The sequence below is a fragment of the Mastigoproctus giganteus genome, chromosome 7 (genome assembly GCF_048544385.1).
Source record: "Mastigoproctus giganteus isolate SK-2022 chromosome 7, ASM4854438v1, whole genome shotgun sequence".
NCBI lineage: Eukaryota > Metazoa > Arthropoda > Arachnida > Uropygi > Thelyphonidae > Mastigoproctus > Mastigoproctus giganteus.
The window spans coordinates 26,410,676-26,432,677 of NC_143581.1; the positions used below are offsets into that span (position 1 = coordinate 26,410,676).

At 33.6% G+C, this 22,002-nt stretch overlaps 1 protein-coding gene across 2 annotated transcripts in view; it reads left to right on the forward strand.

Annotated features, from left to right (window-relative positions):
* The window catches only part of Tmx3 (Thioredoxin-related transmembrane protein 3), a 98,783-nt gene extending 79,407 nt beyond the window's left edge, over positions 1-19,376 (forward strand). Inside the window, exons 12-14 of one of the 2 annotated variants that reach the window (XM_090378761.1) lie at positions 10,639-10,777; positions 14,234-14,304; positions 19,302-19,376. In XM_090378761.1, the coding sequence (XP_090234887.1) occupies positions 10,639-10,777; positions 14,234-14,259 (165 nt within the window). In that variant the 3' untranslated portion in view covers positions 14,260-14,304; positions 19,302-19,376. Of the gene's footprint in view, positions 1-10,638; positions 10,778-14,233; positions 14,362-19,301 lie in introns of those variants that run through there. The other variant, XM_090378760.1, reaches the window with a different exon arrangement.
* Positions 19,377-22,002: the final 2,626 nt, after the last annotated feature.

The following is a 22,002-nucleotide window of genomic DNA, read 5'->3' on the forward strand; positions in this document are numbered from 1 at the left end:
TCAGAGGAGGATGGCTAGAATTGTGCAAGCAAACAGATGGACCACAATGTCACACATCACCTCAGAATACAACCTTGGTGCGCAAAACAAATTATCGCAACGGACCACTAGTCACACTTTGTCGCGAATGGGTTACAACAGCCGACAACCACATTGCGTACATTTGTTATCAATGAAGAACAAGAGAGCACGCCTCCTGTGGGCACAGCAACACCAGCACTGGACTATTGAGGTTTGGAAAACAGTTGCTTGGTCTGATGAGTCAAAGTTTCTGGTGCACCATGTAGACGGAAGGTTCAAATTTGGCGAAAACAATACAAATCCATGGACCCATCATGTCTGACGACTACTGTGGAAGGTGGTGGGGGCAGTGTTATGTGTGGGAAATGTTTTCTTGGCACACGTTGGGTCCATTGATACCCATAGATACACGTCTGAATGCCACATCGTACCTAAACATCGTTGTTGACCAAGTGCATCCGTTTGTATTGACAGTTTATCCTCAGTCAGGTGGTTACTTCCAGCAGGATAATGCACTGGTGCACAAAGCCCGAATCACTATGGAATGGTTCCAGGAACATGACAATGACTTTTCTTTGCTGCAGTGGCCCGCTTTGTCCGTGGATCTCAATCCTATTGAACATCTTTGGGATGAGCTGGAAAGTGCTGTTCGCTGCAGGCCTACACCTCCGTCGAATCTCAAGGAACTGGTTGACACACTCATGTCTGCATGGTACTCCATTCCTGCACAACGTTTTCAGCATCTTGTTCAATCCATGCCTAGATGAATTCAGGCTGTTTTGAAGGCTAAAGGAGGCTCAACATGCTACTAGGTAGGTGTACCTAATAAAGTGGCAGCACAATGTATTTAATGATGCCTCAAAATTAAGTTTAAAAGCACTTTTGTTGCACAATAAAAATGCATTCTTATCAGTTCCTCTTGGCTGAATGATAAGGGTATGAAGGAGATTGTTTATGCATAGGTACTGCACATACATCATTTCTACTACCTAGGTAGTATGAATTAGTATGAATGCATCATTTAATTATATCTCATATTGTGAATCAACCTTCACAATTAGTGGCCTGTTACTTATTCAAAGCAGTGGCCTATTGCACTGCTTTGAATAAGTAACACTTCACCAGTGGAGAAGACTAATGTTACTTATTCTCGGCAGATACCACCACCCAATATGAGTTATAATTAAACGATGCATTCACACTACCTGGGTAGTAGAAATGATGTATGGGCAGTACCCATGCATGAACCCTCTCCTGGGTGGTGGTATCTGCCGAGAATAAGTAACATTAGTCTTCTCCACTGATGAAGCATTACTTATTCAAAGCAGTACAATACCTCAGCCACTTGTTGTGAAGGTTGACTCACAATATGAGATATAATTAAATGATGCTTCATACTATGTGATGTATGTGCAGTACCCATGCATAAACCATCTCCTTCAGTTCCTCTTCTTCATGCTGTTGGCTTGAAAGAAATATATGAAAATATGTCTAAGATCCTGAGTGCAAATAAAATACTATGAGCACTTGGAATGTATGTAGTGATCTTAAGTTAATCTAATTTGATTAATCACTGCAGGGTGGTTTGACAAAATACAGGTCTTTTCCTTATTTGTGGGATATAAAAACATTATATTGTGCAAGAATAAGAAAAGAGGGAGGAATTTTTCCTGAGGAGAAAGGTTCTTCTCCACCTTTATATGTAAAGCTTGAATTAATGAAGAATTTTGTTAATTAAACTCTGTTTAAGTCTAAATTTTGTTAATTAGGATTTCCTACATAAGGAAAGTGTTTCCTGGTTTAAACAGATGCAAATCTGAAAAAAGGAATTTTCATTGGGTTCAAATAAGCTGCATAGAGATGATGTATTTGAAACAAAGCTAAACTAGCAGGTTAGAAATCATTTGAAATAGTTGCGCATGGATTTATTCAAAGAAGATAATTAAGAATCTCTGTTGTAAACTTTACTGTAGTGTTTTCAAAAGCCTTTGAAAATTCATTTTCTTCATTTCCACTAAGCTTTTTCCTCAGAATTTTGAAGATGTAAGTTTAGTAAGGGAAGATGTAAGATTAGAACACTTTAATCAGAGCATATGTATAATGGAAAATGGTACAAAGGTTGCTCGATGCTTCCGTGATGGGAAATTACTAGCATTGTCTTAAGAGGGAAAGCAAAATGTGCAAAAAAAAAACTCTCTTGAGTAACAAATATTTCTAAGGAAATAGATTGTATGTAATACATTGTGTTTCTTTAAAGTATTTTAAAATGAATAAGACTCAATTTTAAGACAGCATATGTTATTGTATGATATTTGAAATTGGTCATTCATTAAGCTACTAAAATTTCAGTATATTTTTCAATGAAAATGCGAAAGAGACATAATTTTGCTATATTTGGAATCATTGGATCAATTTCCTTCAGAATCTGCACTTTTGCTGTGGGGAGACAGAAATTTTTTATTATTATTTTTTTTGTTGTCTAATGTTATGAACACAACTGTGAACAATCCATTTTTTTTTATATTGAAAATTTATTTTAAATATTTTTTTAAAATAAAACTCTTGGGGATACATGTTCTTGTTCAAACTTTCCTTCCTTCTTTGGATATGGCATCAATTTTTGCTATAGGAAGAAGAGTGCATTGCTAAAAGCTTGCACTATTAAGAATAGCAGACAGTATCACTTGTAAAAATGAAATTAATGCATCCTTTGATATTGGTACTCAAGTTGCTTTTGTCAACACTTTTCTCTTTTTCCAAAACAATCAAATAATTTGGTATTTGCCATTAAATTTGTTTACTTAAGCCAGCACATGTCAACAATTTGAGCTGCTCCTAAAGCATGTGATGAAGGCATGCTGCTAGAATTGGACAGAAAGACCCCTGCTGATTTTAAATTTATATTTTTAATAATTGCATACATTAGGTGTAAAGAAAATGTGTTATTTTACTTGTTTATGGTCAAACTTCTCCATTAATAAAACAATTAGTAGTGCAGATCAAAAGAAAACACAAATAATTGAGGAATACTGAAATTGACATCAGCATCATTCTGATAGATAATTTTTTATTTATATTTAATAGATGGTATAGCACTTTTTTGGATATACACTTTTGTCACTGGGTTAATGATATATATCATTAATGATATATATCATTAACCCAGTAAGACCAAGTAAGAGAGTAAATGTTGCACTCTCTTACTTGGCATCAGTTCAGTGATAGATTTCCTGTACATAGCGATTGTTCAAAATGAAGAATCCAGTCAAGTATTGTCATTGGAAGGAATCTGTCACCATTCTAGATGATTTCAAATAGTATATTAGGATGACTTGGTACACCCTAATCAACTATTCAAAATTGGCAAATATCCCAGAATACTGGGACATCCATTTATCATATCCGAAGTGGATATGATATATGGATTTGCTAGTCATTTCAGTGTAGGTTGAAGTGAAATCAAAGTGGCTTCAACCCTGATTTTTGCACCACAGATGACTGTAGGTGTATACTGTGGAAAATGTATTGTTATAGAGATCTTAAGGCAGAAATTAAATTATATAAAAGATCACATTTTGTTTTCTAATGAAGCCTTGAGTTTATTGTTCAGAGCAGCAATATAATGGAAACTGAAGTTTTCAGTTGTGGACTGTTTAAAAATCCTTGTGGTGGATCACAACAGAGACTGGAGCATATCAGAGCATGCATGGTTAAGGAGACATTATTTGTATGTGTTATTTTTATGTAAAGTTATTTTTACTATTTCTTATTACATAGTAACATTAATTTATTCTGAAAAAAAAAAAAAAAAAGAGAAATAATATATATATAGAGTAATAGAAAATACATTATTATAAATTTAAATTTTCAATTTGGCACAATACAAGTCTTGCTACTACCACTAGGTGGAGGAGAACCAGGGTATGTCTGCCGGGAGAAACTATTGATGATGTCACCAACAGATTGTCAGATTTTAAAGGGGGTAAAGAAAATATTATTATTCATGTGGGGACAAATGACATTAAACGTACGCGATCTGACGATTTGTTGGAAAAATACAGGACCATGCTGAGGAAATGTCGCGAGCTAGGCCACAATGTCTATGTGTCTGCAATTCTGCCCAGACACGATAGGAGGGATTATATGTTAAGAGCCTTGTGGATTAACTCAAGACTTGAAGGAATCTGCAAGGCTTTAGGGGGTAAATTTCTATCAGCATGGCCCACACTTGTAGGTAGAAGGAATTTGTTTTGTAGAGACGGGATACACTTAAACAAAGGTGGTGCAAAAGTTTTTGCCAGTATTATCGAGGATACCTTAAAGGTTCAGGGAAACTGCTAGTTAGGGGGGATGTGGGTAATACTGACACGCGTTTATCTGATAATATTGGTCAATGTAACTCTTGCACATACCTTAAGAGTTCTTATCTGTTACCCCAACTGGACGTATTATCTAGATGTTCTGGGGGCAAAGACGTTTCATGTGAGCGGGTAGCTAATATCAGGGAAGAGAGCCTAAAAAACTTCAAGGGTTGTGTTAGGGTTGTTAAATATACAAGAACAGTAAATCTTAATTGTTTATACAGTAACGTTAGAAGTGTCGTCAATAAAATGAGCGAATTCGAACTGCTGGTTAAAACAAGTAATGCGGACATAATAGGGCTTACAGAGACGTGGTGCCACCCGAAAATTGGGGATGATGAGTTTCAGTACGGCTTGTATAATGTATTTAGGAAGGATAGGTTAGATAGAAGGGGTGGTGGGGTAATGCTTCTTATCAGAAGCAGCCTGAGTGCGACGATAGCTTTCCCGGATTCAGACATTTCACATGCTAGTATAGAGTCTGTATGGTGTGAGATAGTTGGAAACAAAGGTATAATGCGAGTAGGAGTAATCTACAGACCAGGTGATTGTGACGATTATGACAAAAGCCTCTACATGCAAATGGAATGGGCAAGTAAGCGTCAATGTCTTATTATGGGTGATTTCAATTTGCCTCTAATTGATTGGAGTAAATGGGAAGGAAACTCGAAATGGAGAACAAAATTTTTAAATCAACTAGATGACTGTTATTTGTATCAACATGTCAGGGAAAGTACTAGAGAAAAGAATATCCTAGACCTCATCATCACACATGAATCAGATGACATAACAGGGCTGACAGTAGAGGAACCAGTAGCAGGAAGTGATCACGGAGTTCTACGGTGGATGATGACGAGAGAGGTAGCAGAAGTAAAAGGCAAAGGAATGGGTTTTAATTTCAGAAAAGGAAATTACGATGCCTTAAGGTACTACATGGCCTCTATTAACTGGGTAGATATCGCGCAGAGAATGAATACAATTGAACTGTGGTACACTTTTAAAACATTAATCACAGATGCCTTGAATGCGTATATACCATTAAAAAAATACTCCACGAGAAGGGTTCCAAGTTGGATGAATAGTGAAGTTGCCGCATTACTTGAGCAGAAAAAGGTGGCATGGAAAGATTACAGAGCAATAAAAAGTACTGAAGCCTATAACAGCTACAAGGTGATGTGTAATAGAGCCACAGAAAAGGTTCGACAGGCAAAGGCAGTTTATGAGAAATCACTAGCAAACAGAGCAAAGAGGGCGGATAAAGAATTCTTCACATATATAAATGCCAAGAAGAGCAGGACAAACCAGATCGGACCTTTACGTAAGGGAAAGGGGATAGTAATAAATACACCAGCTGCCGTTGCAGATGAACTCAACAGTTATTTCGCATCGATATTTACAAATGAAAAGCCTTTTGTGGCAAAGGGAAATTGTGGGAGCGAAGTTAAAAAATATGTAATTAATGATATTGAAATTTCGCAAGATTATTTAATGAAAAAACTTTCGAGCCTACAGACTAGTAAAGCTCCTGGAGTTGATGGGATATACCCTATAATCTTAAGAGAGGTGGCAAGCGAGTGCATTGAACCATTGAGGCTAATTATGCGAGCATCATTAGACTCTGGGGAGATTCCCTTGGATTGGAAAAGTGCAAATGTATCTCCCATACATAAGGGTGGCTCTAAAAGTGAAGTTGGAAATTATCGACCTGTCAGTCTGACTTCAGTAGTAGGGAAAATCATGGAGGCAATGATCAAGGGTGGAATTCAGGATCATTTGGATCAAATTGAAATTCTCAAGGATACTCAGCATGGTTTTGTAAAGGGAAAATCATGTTTAACAAATCTGGTTCGCTATTTCGAAAGGGTCACTCACGAGCTGGATTTAGGGAATAATTTTGACATTGTTTATTTAGATTTCAGCAAAGCTTTTGACTCGGTCCCACATGAGCGGTTGCTTTATAAGCTGGAACAGGTTGGAATCACTGGGAAAATCCTTAGATGGATAGAAGGATGGCTTCAGGGCAGGAGGCAGAGGGTTGTGATAAATGGCTATTCCTCAGATTGGGTTGATGTAAGAAGTGGGGTTCCCCAAGGATCAGTATTAGGACCACTGTTGTTTTTAATTTTCATAAACGACATTGATGAAGGGATAGAGGGCGTGATGTCTAAATTTGCAGATGATGTTAAAATTGGTAGAGTAGTTAATGATCACTGTCAAGCTGAGCTTCTTCAGAGAGACCTAGATAGACTTCAGGAATGGTCAGAAAAATGGCAGCTGTGCTTTAATCCAACAAAATGTAAGGTATTACACTTGGGAAACAGTAATCCCAAAAAAACGTATTCACTTGGTGGAGTTCAACTAAACCCAGTACTGGAGGAAAGGGACTTGGGTGTTACGATACAGTCAGACATGAAGTTCTCTGAGCATTGTAGACAGGTTGCAAGGAAGGCCCATGGTGTCCTATCGATGATCTATCGAACTTTTGCAAGTAGAGATAGGGACGTGATAATCCCATTATATAAGGCTTATGTTAGACCACACTTGGAATACTGTGTTCAAGTATGGAGACCGCACCTGAAGAAAGACATCGAGCTTCTTGAAAGGGTGTAAAGAAGGGTAACTCACCTGGTGAGATCAGCAAAAGGGCATCCTTATGAAGAAAGACTTCGAATATGTGGGTTGCAGAGTTTGGAAACTAGACACCTTAGAGGAGATTTGATTGAGGTGTTTAAGGCTCTGAGAGGCATCAGTATAATGAATGAGGACAAAATTTTCAAGATTATAAATGATGCTAGAACTAGGGGACATAAATTCAAGTTACGGGGGGAAATGTTTAGATTGGACTGCAGGAAGTTTTATTTTAGCCAGCGAGTTATAAATTACTGGAATAAGTTGCCTTCATGGGTGGTAGAGGCCGACAGTTTGGGGAAATTCAAAGGTCATCTGGATAGTACTTTCGGGTAAGGGAAGCGCATAGGACGATAGGTTTAATTTCCTTTTTATTTATTTTTTATTTTATTTTTTTTATTTATTAATTATTATTATTTAGTTATTTATTTATTTTTTGTTTTTATCATTGTTTTGTTCGGATTTTTTTTTTTTTTTTTTTTTGGCTGGTGCAGCATAAGCCATAGGCGTTCTTGCACCATGCGGCCGTTACTAATACTAATACTAATACACTAAGATCTGCATCAGCGGCAGCTCCAGGTGGGCTTATGCCCGGCACCTTCCACAGACATCGCTGCACCCCTTCTACTCACTTGTTCCTTCACTGATGATATGTGGTCACGTATGTCAAATTTTTGCCCATTCTGTTCTTTGAAACAGTGTAATAACAATGACAGCAGTTACTGATGAAGTAATAGGGGCATGCCACAAAACATCTGATTTTCTTGTGTATATGATTTCTTGCTGGAATTGAATATATATTTAAATCTCATAATGGTTAAAATCAAATGTATATAGGAGGGGAATTATCTAAGTCCTTTGTTAAAAAAAAATTGATAAAATTCAACAAGACTTTTAACGGGGAATGACCCTTAGCTGAAAATTGGCAGTATGCCCCTAGTTAAAAGTGCTTTATTCCTTTTTTAATAGAGTAGAACCTCAAAAATCCATTTTTTTTTTTTTTTAGTATATCTTCAAGAGTACTGGACTATTCAAGGGCAGAGGGAAATAAGCTGACCAAATTTATCAAAAAGCATTGCATGTACCAAATTTATGCATTATGTTCTGTTAATAATTTCCAAACATCAGTTTCTTTTTGTTTTACATATTTCCTAGGCTGTATATCATTGTTACTATGTATTTGCTACATATAAAATTGAGAGACATTCAGCACTAGTTCACGGTATAGTACTTAATAGCGCAGTAGTGTGTATTTATCTTTTAAGGCAATTAAATTACTAAAATTATATCTCATCATTTATATTATCTCATACAAAAAAAAATATTGGACAATCACATCAGCCATACCAGATGTGGAATTCAAACTTCAAACCCATGATCTTTATTTGTTAGTTAAGTGTGCTGTTCTCTGGGTGAGCGTGCCAGTGCAGGTTCATATTTTGGCTTAATGCTGGCAGTTGTCACTCTGTGGAGATTATAGGGATCAGTGCTGATTACTTAAAAAAAATAATTATTATTTTATGCAATAGAAAGATCTCCCAAATACACATCAGTAAAATTAATATTTTGTTTCTGTGATCATGTGACTGCATTAAATTATGACATCAACTCACCTCAACTTGCTAAGTATAGCATACATACATAATACAAATTATCTCAGAATACTTAAGCTTTGTACATAACTTCCAATAATCTGGCATGTCCATATACATGATAGATTATTGAAATACAGATCCATATCCCAAGATGTCACATTCATGAGGTTCTCCTGTATGTTTACGTTACCTACACACCTAGGCGCCTCCGTAGCCAGGTGGGAAGGAGCAGCAGTGCGTAGCACATACTTCTTGATTAGACCGGGGTTCGAGCCCGTCACCACTAAATACGGAGGATGCGGAAAGGTCAGGGAATAACCACCGCATATCCCGGAGCAATATAGCCTTAGTTGCTAATGCTCCTAAAAACCAAATAAACAACAAACAACAACAACCTACACACCTTGCTGCGTAAACAACAGCAAAAAGATAATATGACTGATTTCAGCATTTGTGTGTAATAATCATTATTCTTTCATTTGAATCCACATTTGATGCAAGAAGTGTATTTATTTGTTTCTCTGTATATATTCCCTGTTTTGGAATGTCAGCTGTTTTCTACAAAAATTGAATTCTAATGGACTTCCAGAAATGTAAAGAAAGCAGTCATGTACTTTGCTATATAAGTTTTCTTTTTAAGAATTTGGAGATTATGGTGTTAGCTATTTAGGTCAGCACAAACATCTTAAAAAAACTATTTGCATCTGATCTATTTTATTCTTCAGTGCACTTTTTTTTTTTTTTTTTATATTTTTGCTTTGGTCTGAATTGGAATCAGATGTTTTTATTTGTTCATCAGATAGTTCATCCAAAACATCTTTTTGTATCCAAATAATGTGCTAAATTGTGTACTCCTAAGAGGTAATGAAGGTTAATTCCAACAAGTAATATGCCAGAAAGATAAAACATTTTTTATTCTCCTTTGGTATTTCATATGATTGAAATACAGAGTGAATGGGAGTTATGTTACCACTTACATGAGACAATGGTTATTCAAAATAAAATTATAGGTAAAAAAAAAAAAAAAAATGAGGAAGGCTGAGTTGGAAAACTACACTATGATATTAGTCATATTACATAACATTCACTATTGTCCTATACCGAAATAGTATTTTCCCATATTAGTGGTCTTGTTGTTGCAAAAGTTGCTCCCTCCCAGATTTTTTTTTTTTTAATTATACTCTCCATTCTTATCCTGTATATATAAAATAAAACTTCATTATAAACCTTCACAGTGACTTGCTCATATAGTCTCATTTTCTTTGTTTTGTTAGGGGAATTATCTCGGAAGAGAACAGTAGGTCTCGAAAACGATGGAAAGTTACCCTTTTGGGGATGCAACTTGTTTAAGAGTAGTGCAATGCCATCATTTGGAAACAAAGTTTATTCTGTTGTTTTTTGTACTACTAGCACCAGTGTTTATATATTTATAGCAGTTAAATGTCTGCTAGCAGCAAAACCTAAGTGGAACCAGCCAGCCGGGTGGGTAAAGTGCCTGCCTGGCAACCCAAAGGTCGCGGGTTCGAATCCTGCCTTGGGCTTGGATCAAAGTACTGCAAAACCTTGGGAGGTGCATTATGGCCACAGAAGCCGATGCACCAGCAACTACCAAAAAAAGTGCAACCAAAATAGTTTTTTATATTTAATGTAATTTTATCTAAGTTATGTAGTAATAACTTAGCAATAGTTATTTTCTAATTTCTGGATTTTTTTTTGATTGAACAAGCCATTTCTTTTGATTTTTCTTTGAACATAGTGGATCTGCTTTCTTATACATGCTATCTCTTTCAGATTTCTAAATGATACTTATAAAAATTTGAAAATTCATATGTGTAGTAGAAGTTACTTGAAGGTCAACTTTTGTAGTTTTGAATATAATTCTGTGCTGCTAAACTGCCCTTACATTTACATAAAATGTATTTGTTATTCAAAAGTATTAGGAAAATGCTTCAATACTTTTGGAAACACAGTGTATATATTTAATAGAATAATTTTAAAAGGAATATATTTTATTATTGCTTAATTTCTATCAGGGCATGTGGAAAGGAAATCCTGTCTTAACTGCTGTTTTGCTTGGTCTTCCTTTGGGTTTGTTAAGTATAATTTGCTACACTTCATGTTGTAGTGATATCCTAGAATCTAGTGAAGAGGAGGAGGAAGAACACGAACAAAGTAAGTTATTTCATTTTAAATTATGTAAACATAATCTGATTCTCATAGGAAAAGTTGAAAATTATTGTTTTTTAACAATGACTATAAACTAAAATGTTATTTTAGTTTATGTGTATACAGTAGTTCTGAATTCTTATTTCTTTTTCAAGTAATTAAGAATTTGCTGGCTAAAATAAAATTCATGGTTCATTGGAGTAAGTTAAAGTAAGTTTGGAGGAAATATATAGATATATTTTTAGCATTGTAAAATTTATGAATTTAAGTTTTACAAGTGGTGTGGTGTTCTCAGTGATCCTAGACTCAGTCTTACAGAAGTGGTTACTGTATAAGTTGGAATGAGTTAAATCACAGGAAAGATTCTTAGACAGGTCACTTAGTGGCTCAAGGGCAAGAGAGATATAGGGTTGTGATTAATGGTTACTCTTCAGATTTGGCTAACATATAAAACAGGAGTCTCACTTCTTACGTTAGCCCAACCTGAAATAATTCCTTTTTTTTTTCTCTCAAAGATTGGTATTGGGATCACTGTTGTTCCTGATTTTCTTAAATGACATTGAAGAAATGATACAGGGTTTTATATTAAAATTGTAGATGCATTTGTTTGATATGAATCTAATTAATTAACTCTAGGCTTGAGTAACTCCACAAGGTTTTTGAAGGACCTTTTTATCAGGATAGTCTGCCTGTGGTTGGTAGAAGGAAGAGGAGAATGAATGGTTGTTTTAATTTTCACATTGAAATAAGAGACAAAACCACTGAGTATAAATATAAACTGTTGAAGCAGTCTAATGTACTGGACCTCAGAAAGTTTACATGTGGTATTAGTATTAGAAATGGCTACATTATGCAAGGAAGCCTATGGCTTATGCTGCACCAGCTAAAAAGAATAAAATAATAATAACAAATTTTTTTAAAAATAAATAATTAATAAAAGAAAAGGAAATAGACAACCTATGCGTTACCCTCCTCCTGTAGGTAATTGATTCCAGTAATTTATAACTTGCTGGCTAAAATAAAATTTCCTGCAATCCAGTCTAAACATCTCCCCCCCCTCCTAACTTGAATTTATGGCCCCTAGTTCTAGAATCATTTATAACTATGAAAATTTCGTCCTCATTCATTTTTCTTATGCCTCTCAGAGCCTTAAACACCTCAATCAAGTCTCCTCCAAGGTGCCTAGTTTCCAAGCTCTGCAACCCACATATTTGAAGTCTTTCCTCATATGGATGCCCTTTTGGCGATCTCAACAGGTGAGTTGCTCATCTTTGGACCCTTTCAAGAAGCTCACTGTCTTTCTTTAGGTGCGGTCTCCATACTTGAACACAGTATTCCAAGTGTCTATAGCAAATGTTCGATAAATCTTCGATAGGACACCACGGGCCTTCCTTGCAACCTGTCTACAATGCTCAGAGAACTTCATGTCTGACCATATCGTAACACCCAAATCCCTTTCCTCCACTACTGGCTTTATTCAACTCCACCAAGTGTATAAATTATTTTGGGGTTACTGTTTCCCAGGTGTAATACCTTACACTTTTCTGGATTAAAGCATAACTACTATTTTACTGACCATCCTTGAAGCCTGTCTAGGTCACTCTGAAGAAGCTCTGCTTGGCGGTGATCATTAACTACTCTACGAATCTTTACATCATCTTCAAATTTAGACATCAGTCCCTCTATCCCTTCATCGATGTCATTTATGAAAATCAAAAACAACAGTGGTCCTAATACTGATCCTTAGGGAACCCCACTTCTTACATCAATCCAATCTGAGGAATAACTGTTTATCACAACCCTCTGTCTCCTACGCTGAAGCGATCCTGCTATCCATCTGAGGATTTTCCCTGTGATTTCAACCTGTTCCAGCGTATAAAGTAACCACTCATGTGGGACTAAGTGAAATGCTTTGCTGAAATCCAAATAAACAATGTCAAAATTATTCCCTAAATCCAGCTCATGAGTGACCCTGTTAAAATAGCTAACCAGATTTGTTAAACATGATTTTCCCTTTACAAAACCATGCTGAGTATCCTTCAGAATTCCGTAGGCAGGAGCAGCAGTGCTTAGCACACGCTTCTTGATTAGACCGGGGTTCGAGCCCGTGATCACCAAATACAGAGGATGCGGAAAGGTCAGGGATGACCACTGCATATCTCCGGAGCAATATGGCCTTAGTTGCTAATGCTCCTAAAAACCAAATAACAACAACAATCTTCAGAATTCCACCCTTGATCATTGCCTCCATGATTTTCCCTACTACTGAAGTTAAATATGGTCTGAGTATTTATTGCTAACCACTTGAACAAATTGCCTCCCTGAATAATCAAGGTGGACAGCCTGGTGAAGTTTAAAAAGATGGATAAAAAAAACTGCAAAATCCTGACTTCTTAGCATCATTCGGTCTTTATTACTTAGCACAAACATTTGCTGACATTATTGATTAGCATTTATGGATTCACTACATAATTCTGTTATCAGTGAACAAGAAATCAGAAAGAATCTTTTTGAAGAAGAAGAACTCTGGTCTTGCTAGAAAAGGAGCTGTCTTTTTATATTTGTTTATCCAATCTCAGTTTAATATGATTTCACAGCAAAACCAGAAGCATCATTAGTTAATAATTTAGACTAGAGAAAAGGCTTTGGATTTCGGGTTGCATAATCATTCAAGAAATATTATTGCTTCAACCGAAAAAACAGAGAACTAAATAAAATAAATAAATAATAAACAGTAGCTTTTGTCCCGAAAGCTATTGTTTGATATTTATTTATTTCATTTAGTTCTCTGTTTAATGTTATTTAATAAATGTTATCAGTTTTTTCGGTTGAAACAATAATATTTCTTGAATAGTTAATAATTTAGTAACTGTTTTTATACTAGGCAGTGAGATTTGTAACTCCCCCCACCCCAATAAACTAAAGTTGCATAAGCTTGAATGTTATGAAACTAGCACTGTATATTAGGATTAAAAAATTGTGCAAGATGATTTTTTTTTTTTTTTTTTTTTTTAAATGAAAGCTGATTCATTTTACAATACATTTCCATTTATTCTCAAGATGGCTAAGACTAGAAGAGTTTACACATTTGTTGTGACTGTGTACTACTGAATGAAGGGCCAAATTTTTAAGGCCGTAGTTCACAATGTACCTTGCACTGTTTATTGCATTATATGAACTAAAGCCTACAGTCTCCTTACTTGTGTACATTTGCACTAAGTACAGGACCATAGCTTACCCCTGGCTACTATGGGATATTTTATATCTGCATCCGGTTAGAACGTATGGGATGAAAACTTGTATTGAAATAAATGAGGTTTATTTTTCTCTACAAAAGATCTCACTTAAAGGACTCATAAACAATTTGTTATGTAAGAAGAAAAAAATTTACATTCTTGATGAATCTAAGTGTCAAAAAAATTGAATTGCTGCAGATTTTTTTATTTATTTTTTTAAATATAGGTGAAAGGCACCAAAAACGGGAGTGAAGGAAATTATGATATCTGGCCATTGTCACCAAGAAAGGAAAAATAGTGGGTTTTATATATAGCTTAGTGAATTATATTCTGAGACTTACTTATTGTAAATATATCCTGTGCAGATATAATGTATATTGTGTTTATTTCTTACTTTGTGTCTTGATTTTTACATCACTGTGATATTATATGATTATTGTAAGATAGTTTTTGTTGACTTTTTAAGCCATAATCTTTGATCTCTTTGTTAAATATTTATTGAAGCCATTCTTACTGTTTTTTAAATTAATTTCATGTCCACTCTTTCTATTTTGAATTAATTTATTTTTCACATAAGAATAGACTAGGAGCAAAATCAGTATATGAAAAGTTCATTGTCATTTCTGTGGTGATCATCAAATCATGAGATTTTCTCATATTTTTATAGTAGGAAAAAAGATCATCATGTTATATATATGTATGTCTATATATAATATATACACACACATATATTAAATTGTGTTGTTAAATGAAAAGCAATTTGCACTCAAAACGTTGCTACTTGGATATATAAACTTCCAAAAATATTAAATATAGCTAAATAAAAACATATTTTATTATTATTATTTTTTTTTTTGTAGGGTGAATATAAGAAACTACCATTGTACTTATATAGTTTAATTATTTCTAAAAAGGAAACTTTCAGCCTCTGTAATTTTTGACTACTCTTAGAACTCTTAATTTTTCTATATTGAAAGGACACTAAGAATAATTTTCACAATTATTAAGGAAAATATTGCAGGATGTCCACTCAACACTGTACGTGCATGATTAATGAAGATAACATTATCATTAAATTTGCTTGCAAACAAATTCCTTTTTATAGTTGAGAGTTGTTACATAGATTATTTACCTGTTGGTCAGCAATCAACCTTCAGTAGCCTGGAATTATTAGGTCTTTGTATTGAGGCATTTGCCTATCTTCCATTCTGGAATTGTTACTACCCAAGTGCATCCTTGCATTTTATCAATGTTAAATCTCAATTGCAGACCATCTACCTAATTTATCCAGGTCCTGTTGCAGTAGTATTCTCTAATTATTCTCAATAATCACTCTGCTCACCTTTGTATCATCAGCAAACTTAGATATAAAAACTTAATATACTTTCACCAATATCATTAATAAAATAAATAGATGAGGCCCAACATCAAACCCTGAGGGAACTATTAATAGCATTAGTCCATGTAGAGCAGTGTCCGTTAATAACAACTCTTCCCCCTGCCACTCAGCTATTTTTTTTCTCCATAATAGTAACTTCCCTCTAATGCCACAGTATTACAGTTTGTATAGCATTTATTTATATGGAATGGTATTAAAAGCTTTACTGATATATGAGTATATGATCAATGCCAATTTTTTTTTTTTATTTGCATCATGGTAACTAATAGATTGGTCAATCAAGATCTCCACTTTGACAAACCATGCTGTGTAACTGAATTCCTATAAAGCTGATCCTGTGTTATTTTTTCCCTCATTCCATGGATTTTTCTTTTCATCAGTTTGTGTGATGAGAAGAAAAATCCATGAAAAACAAAATAAATAAATATATATCCAATATGTTAAATTAAATAAAATAAAACATAAGCCAGTAGTTATTATTTATTTATTTATTTCATTATAATTTAACTTTATTTAATATAATTCAATGATAATATATATATATATACTATCATTGAATTATATTAGATAAAATTAAATTATAATGAAATAAGTAAATAAATAGTTAAGCATTCATTAGAGGCAGCGACATACAATTCCTCCATATGAAGCTGAAATACATCCAATATGTTAAATTAAATAAAATAAAACATAAGCCAGTAGTATGGCAAAAACTGTAGAGCGAAAATTAGCATAAAAAAACCCAAATAAACAATCGAACGAAAAAAAAAAGAATAGATATAAATAGTAGCCCGTAAACAATTATATAATTTCGAACTTTTAATCCAATTAAAACTATAGAAAATTTAGACTAATGCCAATTATTTATTAATTTAGCGGTACCCCCCAGAGGTACCAGTTCCGAAAGACGTGAAATATCACCAAAAGAGGATTAAAGGAACTACCAGACGATAACAAAATCAAAATAAATTAAAATAAAATAGACTGACCATCATGCCCCATATCGACAGAGGACCACGAGGCTAATTTTCGCTGTACAGTTTTTGCCATACTACTGGCTTATGTTTTATTTTATTTAATTTAACATATTGGATATATATATATATATATATATATATATATATATGTATATAAAGAGAAGAAGAAAAGTTCAAGAATATATATATATATATATATATATGATGTGATAAAAAGTTAGTTCTGCTAGAACTGCAATATTGATATTTTTTCAGATGACTTTTTAGGAAATTGTCAAATGCTGCTAGATAATCTATACAAGTTTTAAAAAGTTTCTCTTGTCAATTGAATTCTTATATAATGTTGGCCTTCCAAACCAACTCTTAAATTAGCAAGCAATTTAACAGTTGCCACAACATGCTTCAATACTTCTTGTCAATAAGAAACCTTTTTTTAAAACTGAAGTGCCCATTGAGAATCAACTTGTTCTGTTAGTTTATTTCTTTTAAAAAATATAGATTTTTCATGTTTCTTTAACATGTGATGTAGGGGCAGAATATTGGAAAAATTGGATGCACATACTTGCCTTTTCTCAGTTTCATTATTATGAAATAGTTTGCAGATGTAGCAATAGACACTTTTTTGTTGTTTCAGTAAACCAACCATTTTTGTTTTTATTTTTCAAATAAAAATAATTTTTATAATGGAAAAAAATAATTTTTATTTCACAAAGATATTTTTTGTTTTTTTTTAATGAAATATTCTACCATATCCAAAGAAAGTAAATCTGAGCAGTATCATTGACAAAAGCTTAGGACAATCTTTGATATTCACAGGACTCTCTGTGTCTTTCCCAAAAAGAATGTTTTGAGGAATTTCTTTGATAATTTCTGGTGATAATATAATATTAAAACTGTAATAATATAATCTTTGATAATATAATCTGATAATTTCTGGTGTTTTTTTTCAGCTTCACCCTTGTTTTTCATCATTTTGGTTCACTTGTATTACCTCTTGAACTAAAGGAATACATTTCACAAAAGGCAATAAACTGTCCCTACACTTTTCTTTACTTTCTTTTTTAGCTTTCTGCTGCTTATGTTTTTCATATCCCTATTTATAATAATGCTTCAAAATTAAAACTGTAAGTAAACTTGTATAGTGCATATTACTTAACCCTGTGTTGGTGGTGGAACCCCCCAGTAGCTTTAGGCATTCTTGCTCATTTATTGAAAGTGTTTTATTTTTATTAGCTATAGTAATTTTTTTGAATTATTCGGATGTGGGGCTCTTTGATCTCACAGGTCCCTAAACCTGTGCTTACTGCTGTTACTAGTAAGTCTACCTCTGGAGAATGCTATTAGGACTTGGAGACTTCTTGGCATTAAGATTTTCAGGATTCTTTTGATATCTTTCTCTTAGAAGACCACAGATAGAGCTGAATGGAATGTGTGTGGTGTGGTAGGAAGAGATTTACCAAGATTATTGATAGAAGAGTTCGAGGAAAAGTGATATCCTAATAAGTTAGGTTTGTTTTAGTTGAATGTGTAATAAAATTAGGGTGTAACAGAAGTGGAATTATAGATGTACAGATGTTATGGCCAGTAGCTTTGGTAAGAGACCAGAATTCTTGATTACCAGTTGGACAGGAGCAAGTTACCTCTTCTTAGCCTTTTCAAAATAAAGTTGAGATTTCAAAATAACTTAATTATAACTGTTATGAGTTTTAGCCTAGGTAGAAAATGAAGTTGAGGAGTTGGATACAAGCCAATTGCTTGTATCCAAATTTATATTCTTATTTTGAACAGCCTTAGTACATTTGTTGTTATAACAAAGATTGCAGATCATCCCAATTCATGTTCTTGTTTGCCACACAGCACTAAGTTGATAATGGTGTTTTTTCTCCAACGGAGCCTTTGTCCCGTGGCCATTCTCACAACTTAGCAGATAACTAATATTAATTGTCTACTTTGAAAGGTTAATGCTAAGCAAAAAATCAAGAGTGTTTGTTAGATATGTAGTTATGATTGTTTGGTATTATAGCAGTTAAATGAACAAGTTGTGTGTAAAAGCCTTAGCATCTCTACCAGTTGATCCATATAATCTCTCTCTCTCATGCATTTGAAAAAAGGCCTGGTTTGGTTTCCATTCTGGCTGAAATTGGAAAATCTGCTTGTCAGGATAATAAAGAACTTTTATGAGCTTTTTTCCACACTGTTTTTGAATTAGTTTTATTATCCCCTTCTGATAGCACTAGTTTTTTATTCTAAAAACAAGACAACATTTATAGAATACACAATTTATAGGCATGATATACAATTCTTTGTGGCTTAAGTTTTCTTGGCATATAATTTGAAGGAACTTTACTGTTACTTATTTTTTTTTAATTTAGTTGATTCCAGCAATAATCTTTTTTTTTTTTTCTTGTTTTTTAATGTTTGTTTGCATTCTCATTTGTTGTAGATTTCACTATTTATTAAGCTAGTGTTATGCCGGTGTAAATTAATGTTTATATGACGATCAATTTGTACCACAGGCACGTGCGCACGCACACAATATATACGTTGAAAAAATTACTACTCCCACTGCAACCCTTCTTTATTGATAACCCATATTTTGATTGGCCAGACCACATCAATATGATATTTATAATCTTTCTCTACCTTTTCTTAGAGTTTGTGGTTTGCTCTGACTTGTCTCAAACAAATATCCTGCATCTTAGACATTTGATCTTTGAATGACCATCATTGATACAGTTGATACTTAGAATACAGAAATATTCTGTAATGAGTATTTGCCATTTAATATTTCAATGGTTTATTGTATATTTGACCTTTGATAAAATTTAATTTAGCATGTTAATGCATTAAATCAAGAGAGGTGAAAGTTTCCAGAATTTCATTAGTTAGATCCAATTCATATAGTATATCTTTTCCAGGGCAACACTGCAGAAGGTATTCATTGAATTATACAAGTGCCATTGTTCTTAAATGCCTATCATTGTTTAAATGCATTTGGATATGATCATCACAAGAGTTTAAAGTTTTATGCATTGACACAAAATATGTATTTATATTATTATTAAGATATGAAAGTCACTCTAAACAGTAAATTTTATTACAATGGAGGCAGAAGAAAGGTCTTATAATGCTTGAAATGTAAATAATTGAGCAGAACTGTAATAAATGTGTTTTGCGAAGTATGTAAACATATTCATATAAAAAAAAAAAGCAAAACACTGAGTGGTATTTGTAACTGTTTTTTGAAGTAGGCATTACATAAAACATAATAATTACATGACTGTTTTGATAATGGGAAAAATAAAATAAAAAAAATCTTTCAGTACAATAAGGTAAAGTTGTCTGAGTCAGCCCATTTCATGAACTTTTTTAAAGGAATTATATAAACTGAATTTTTATCTTTTTTTTTTCTGTTCTTTAATTTATGTATGGTAATTTAATTTTCAGAGGTCTTCCTTAAACAGTAGTTAAGTCATATCATTTTAATTTGATTTGACAAAATATATGATATCTAATCATAAGCTGTAATTAATTCACTCTTTTAAATTATAAAGCATGACAGATGGTCCAGACTGTTGTAGTATGGTAGCTGAGGAAATTCACTACTACTAAAGTGGAAATATCAGGGGACGAAAGATTTATTTAATAATATGCCAATATCTGAAAATAATTGCAATGACACTGCTCCTGATAAACAACTGCAATGCAGTTGTGGGGAGTCACCATACTCAAATGTATGGTGACTCCTACTCAAATGGGAGTCAGCATGCTCAAACATTGTGTTGAATTTTTTTTTTTTTTGTGAAGGCCTAAACCACGAAAGGTATTAGAACTTATAGTACTTAGTACTGTGCATGAGTTGAAGGTTGAGAAGACAAGAAAAGAAGTAGTTGGTAGTAGGCATATAGTGAAGCAAGTGACCCCCTCCCCCATTATGTTTTACATCTTTTTGGCACAATTTTCTTTCTGCCTGAGCCTCCTGAGACCATATTTATCTTTCAGGGACATTTTGAAATTTGCATCAGCAGCAATAAAATCATATGAATTGTGGTTACATGAAGTCAAAAGTTGCAGTGACACTGTTTATGAATTACTTTAGAGGTGCACCTGTTTCACTTTAAGGAAAACCAATTATACAATAAATGATCAGAAACTTTTCAGAAAAGCTTTCTTGCTAATTCAGACAAGGAATGGTCTCATAAAAGCTCCTCTACATTTATGATATAATGTGACTTTCATTCCCATTTTTTACAGAAATTTATCTAGTATTATGTTTCAGGATGACAAAGTTTCAGAGAAAATTTATTCACTCATATTTATTGTAAAGCAATGTTTATCAACCTTCTACTTCTGGAATATCCCTTTTTTAAAGAAATCAAGATCAGTAGGGTGGCAGGGAAGGGTTCCCAAGAACATCCTGGAGAGGTTGGGGAAAGTGTGACAAATGGATGGAATGATGTGAAAATTTTTTAATGTTTTAATTATGAACATATTTTTACATATTCAGGATGTTTCATAACATGTAGGCCATACTTTCAGGATTGATTCTGGACCAGAAACAGAAAAAAATTTTCACATAAACAAAACAGTTAGAGTTTTTGAATCTAAAAAAAAAAATGGCTGTGGAGTTTTCAGTGGTAAAAAATAAAAGTAATAGGAAAAAATATGCATAAGCAAATACATACCTAGTATAAATAAACATTTTACTGTGTATGTGCAGTTTGACTTGACTTTACTGTGTAGTTAGCAAGAGGGTAGTTGATTGCTGGAACAAATTGGCATCTGTCATTGTGGAAGTTGATAGCTTAAATAAATTCAAGGAAGACCTGGACAAACTTTTAGAGAGCAACTGAATGGGTGAAATGGAAAGTGTTTTTTTTTTTTTTTTTTTTTTGGCTGATGCTGTATAAGTTTGCTTTCTTGCATTATATGCCTCTACTAATGCATGTGTTTATTTCTGCTATTGAAAACTCTATAGCCATTTTTTTTTTTTAATTCAAACAGCCAAAGATCTGTAACCATTCAGAAGCAGACATGTTTATATAAATTTTTTTCATTATTTTAGGTTCTGAATCGATCCTGAAAGTACTGCCCACATGTATGAAACACACATCCTTTTGTTGATTAGAAAGAAGAAATATCCTGTTAAAGAAAATTCTAGAGGGTTTTACTTTATCTTATAAATATCTTGTTATTAAGCAAGCATAATATCAGTCTTGTTCTTTTTATAATATCCTTCAGCTACAGTCCACATGTTAACAAGAAGCTTATTTGATACTTTCTGCTTGAGATAGTCGGGATTGTAAAGTAGGAAATATTCTTTTTGCTCTTTGTGTAATTTTTAAATGGTATACTATATATTCTGGCATATGAGTTGACTTATATGCCAGAGTGTAAATAGACCTTAAATTCTTATATACTGACCTTTGAAAGTCTGAAAATTACCATATATTTTTACACAAATAGGTGGTATTGCTCACTTTTAAAACCCAAGAATTAGCATTGGTAGCAGCAAATGATGCAAGAAAGCAAGCTTATAAAGCATCAGCCAAAAAATAAAACATACTCCTTACCAGGTGAAAACAGTTCATGGAATTCATCGGAGGTTATGTTTGAGAA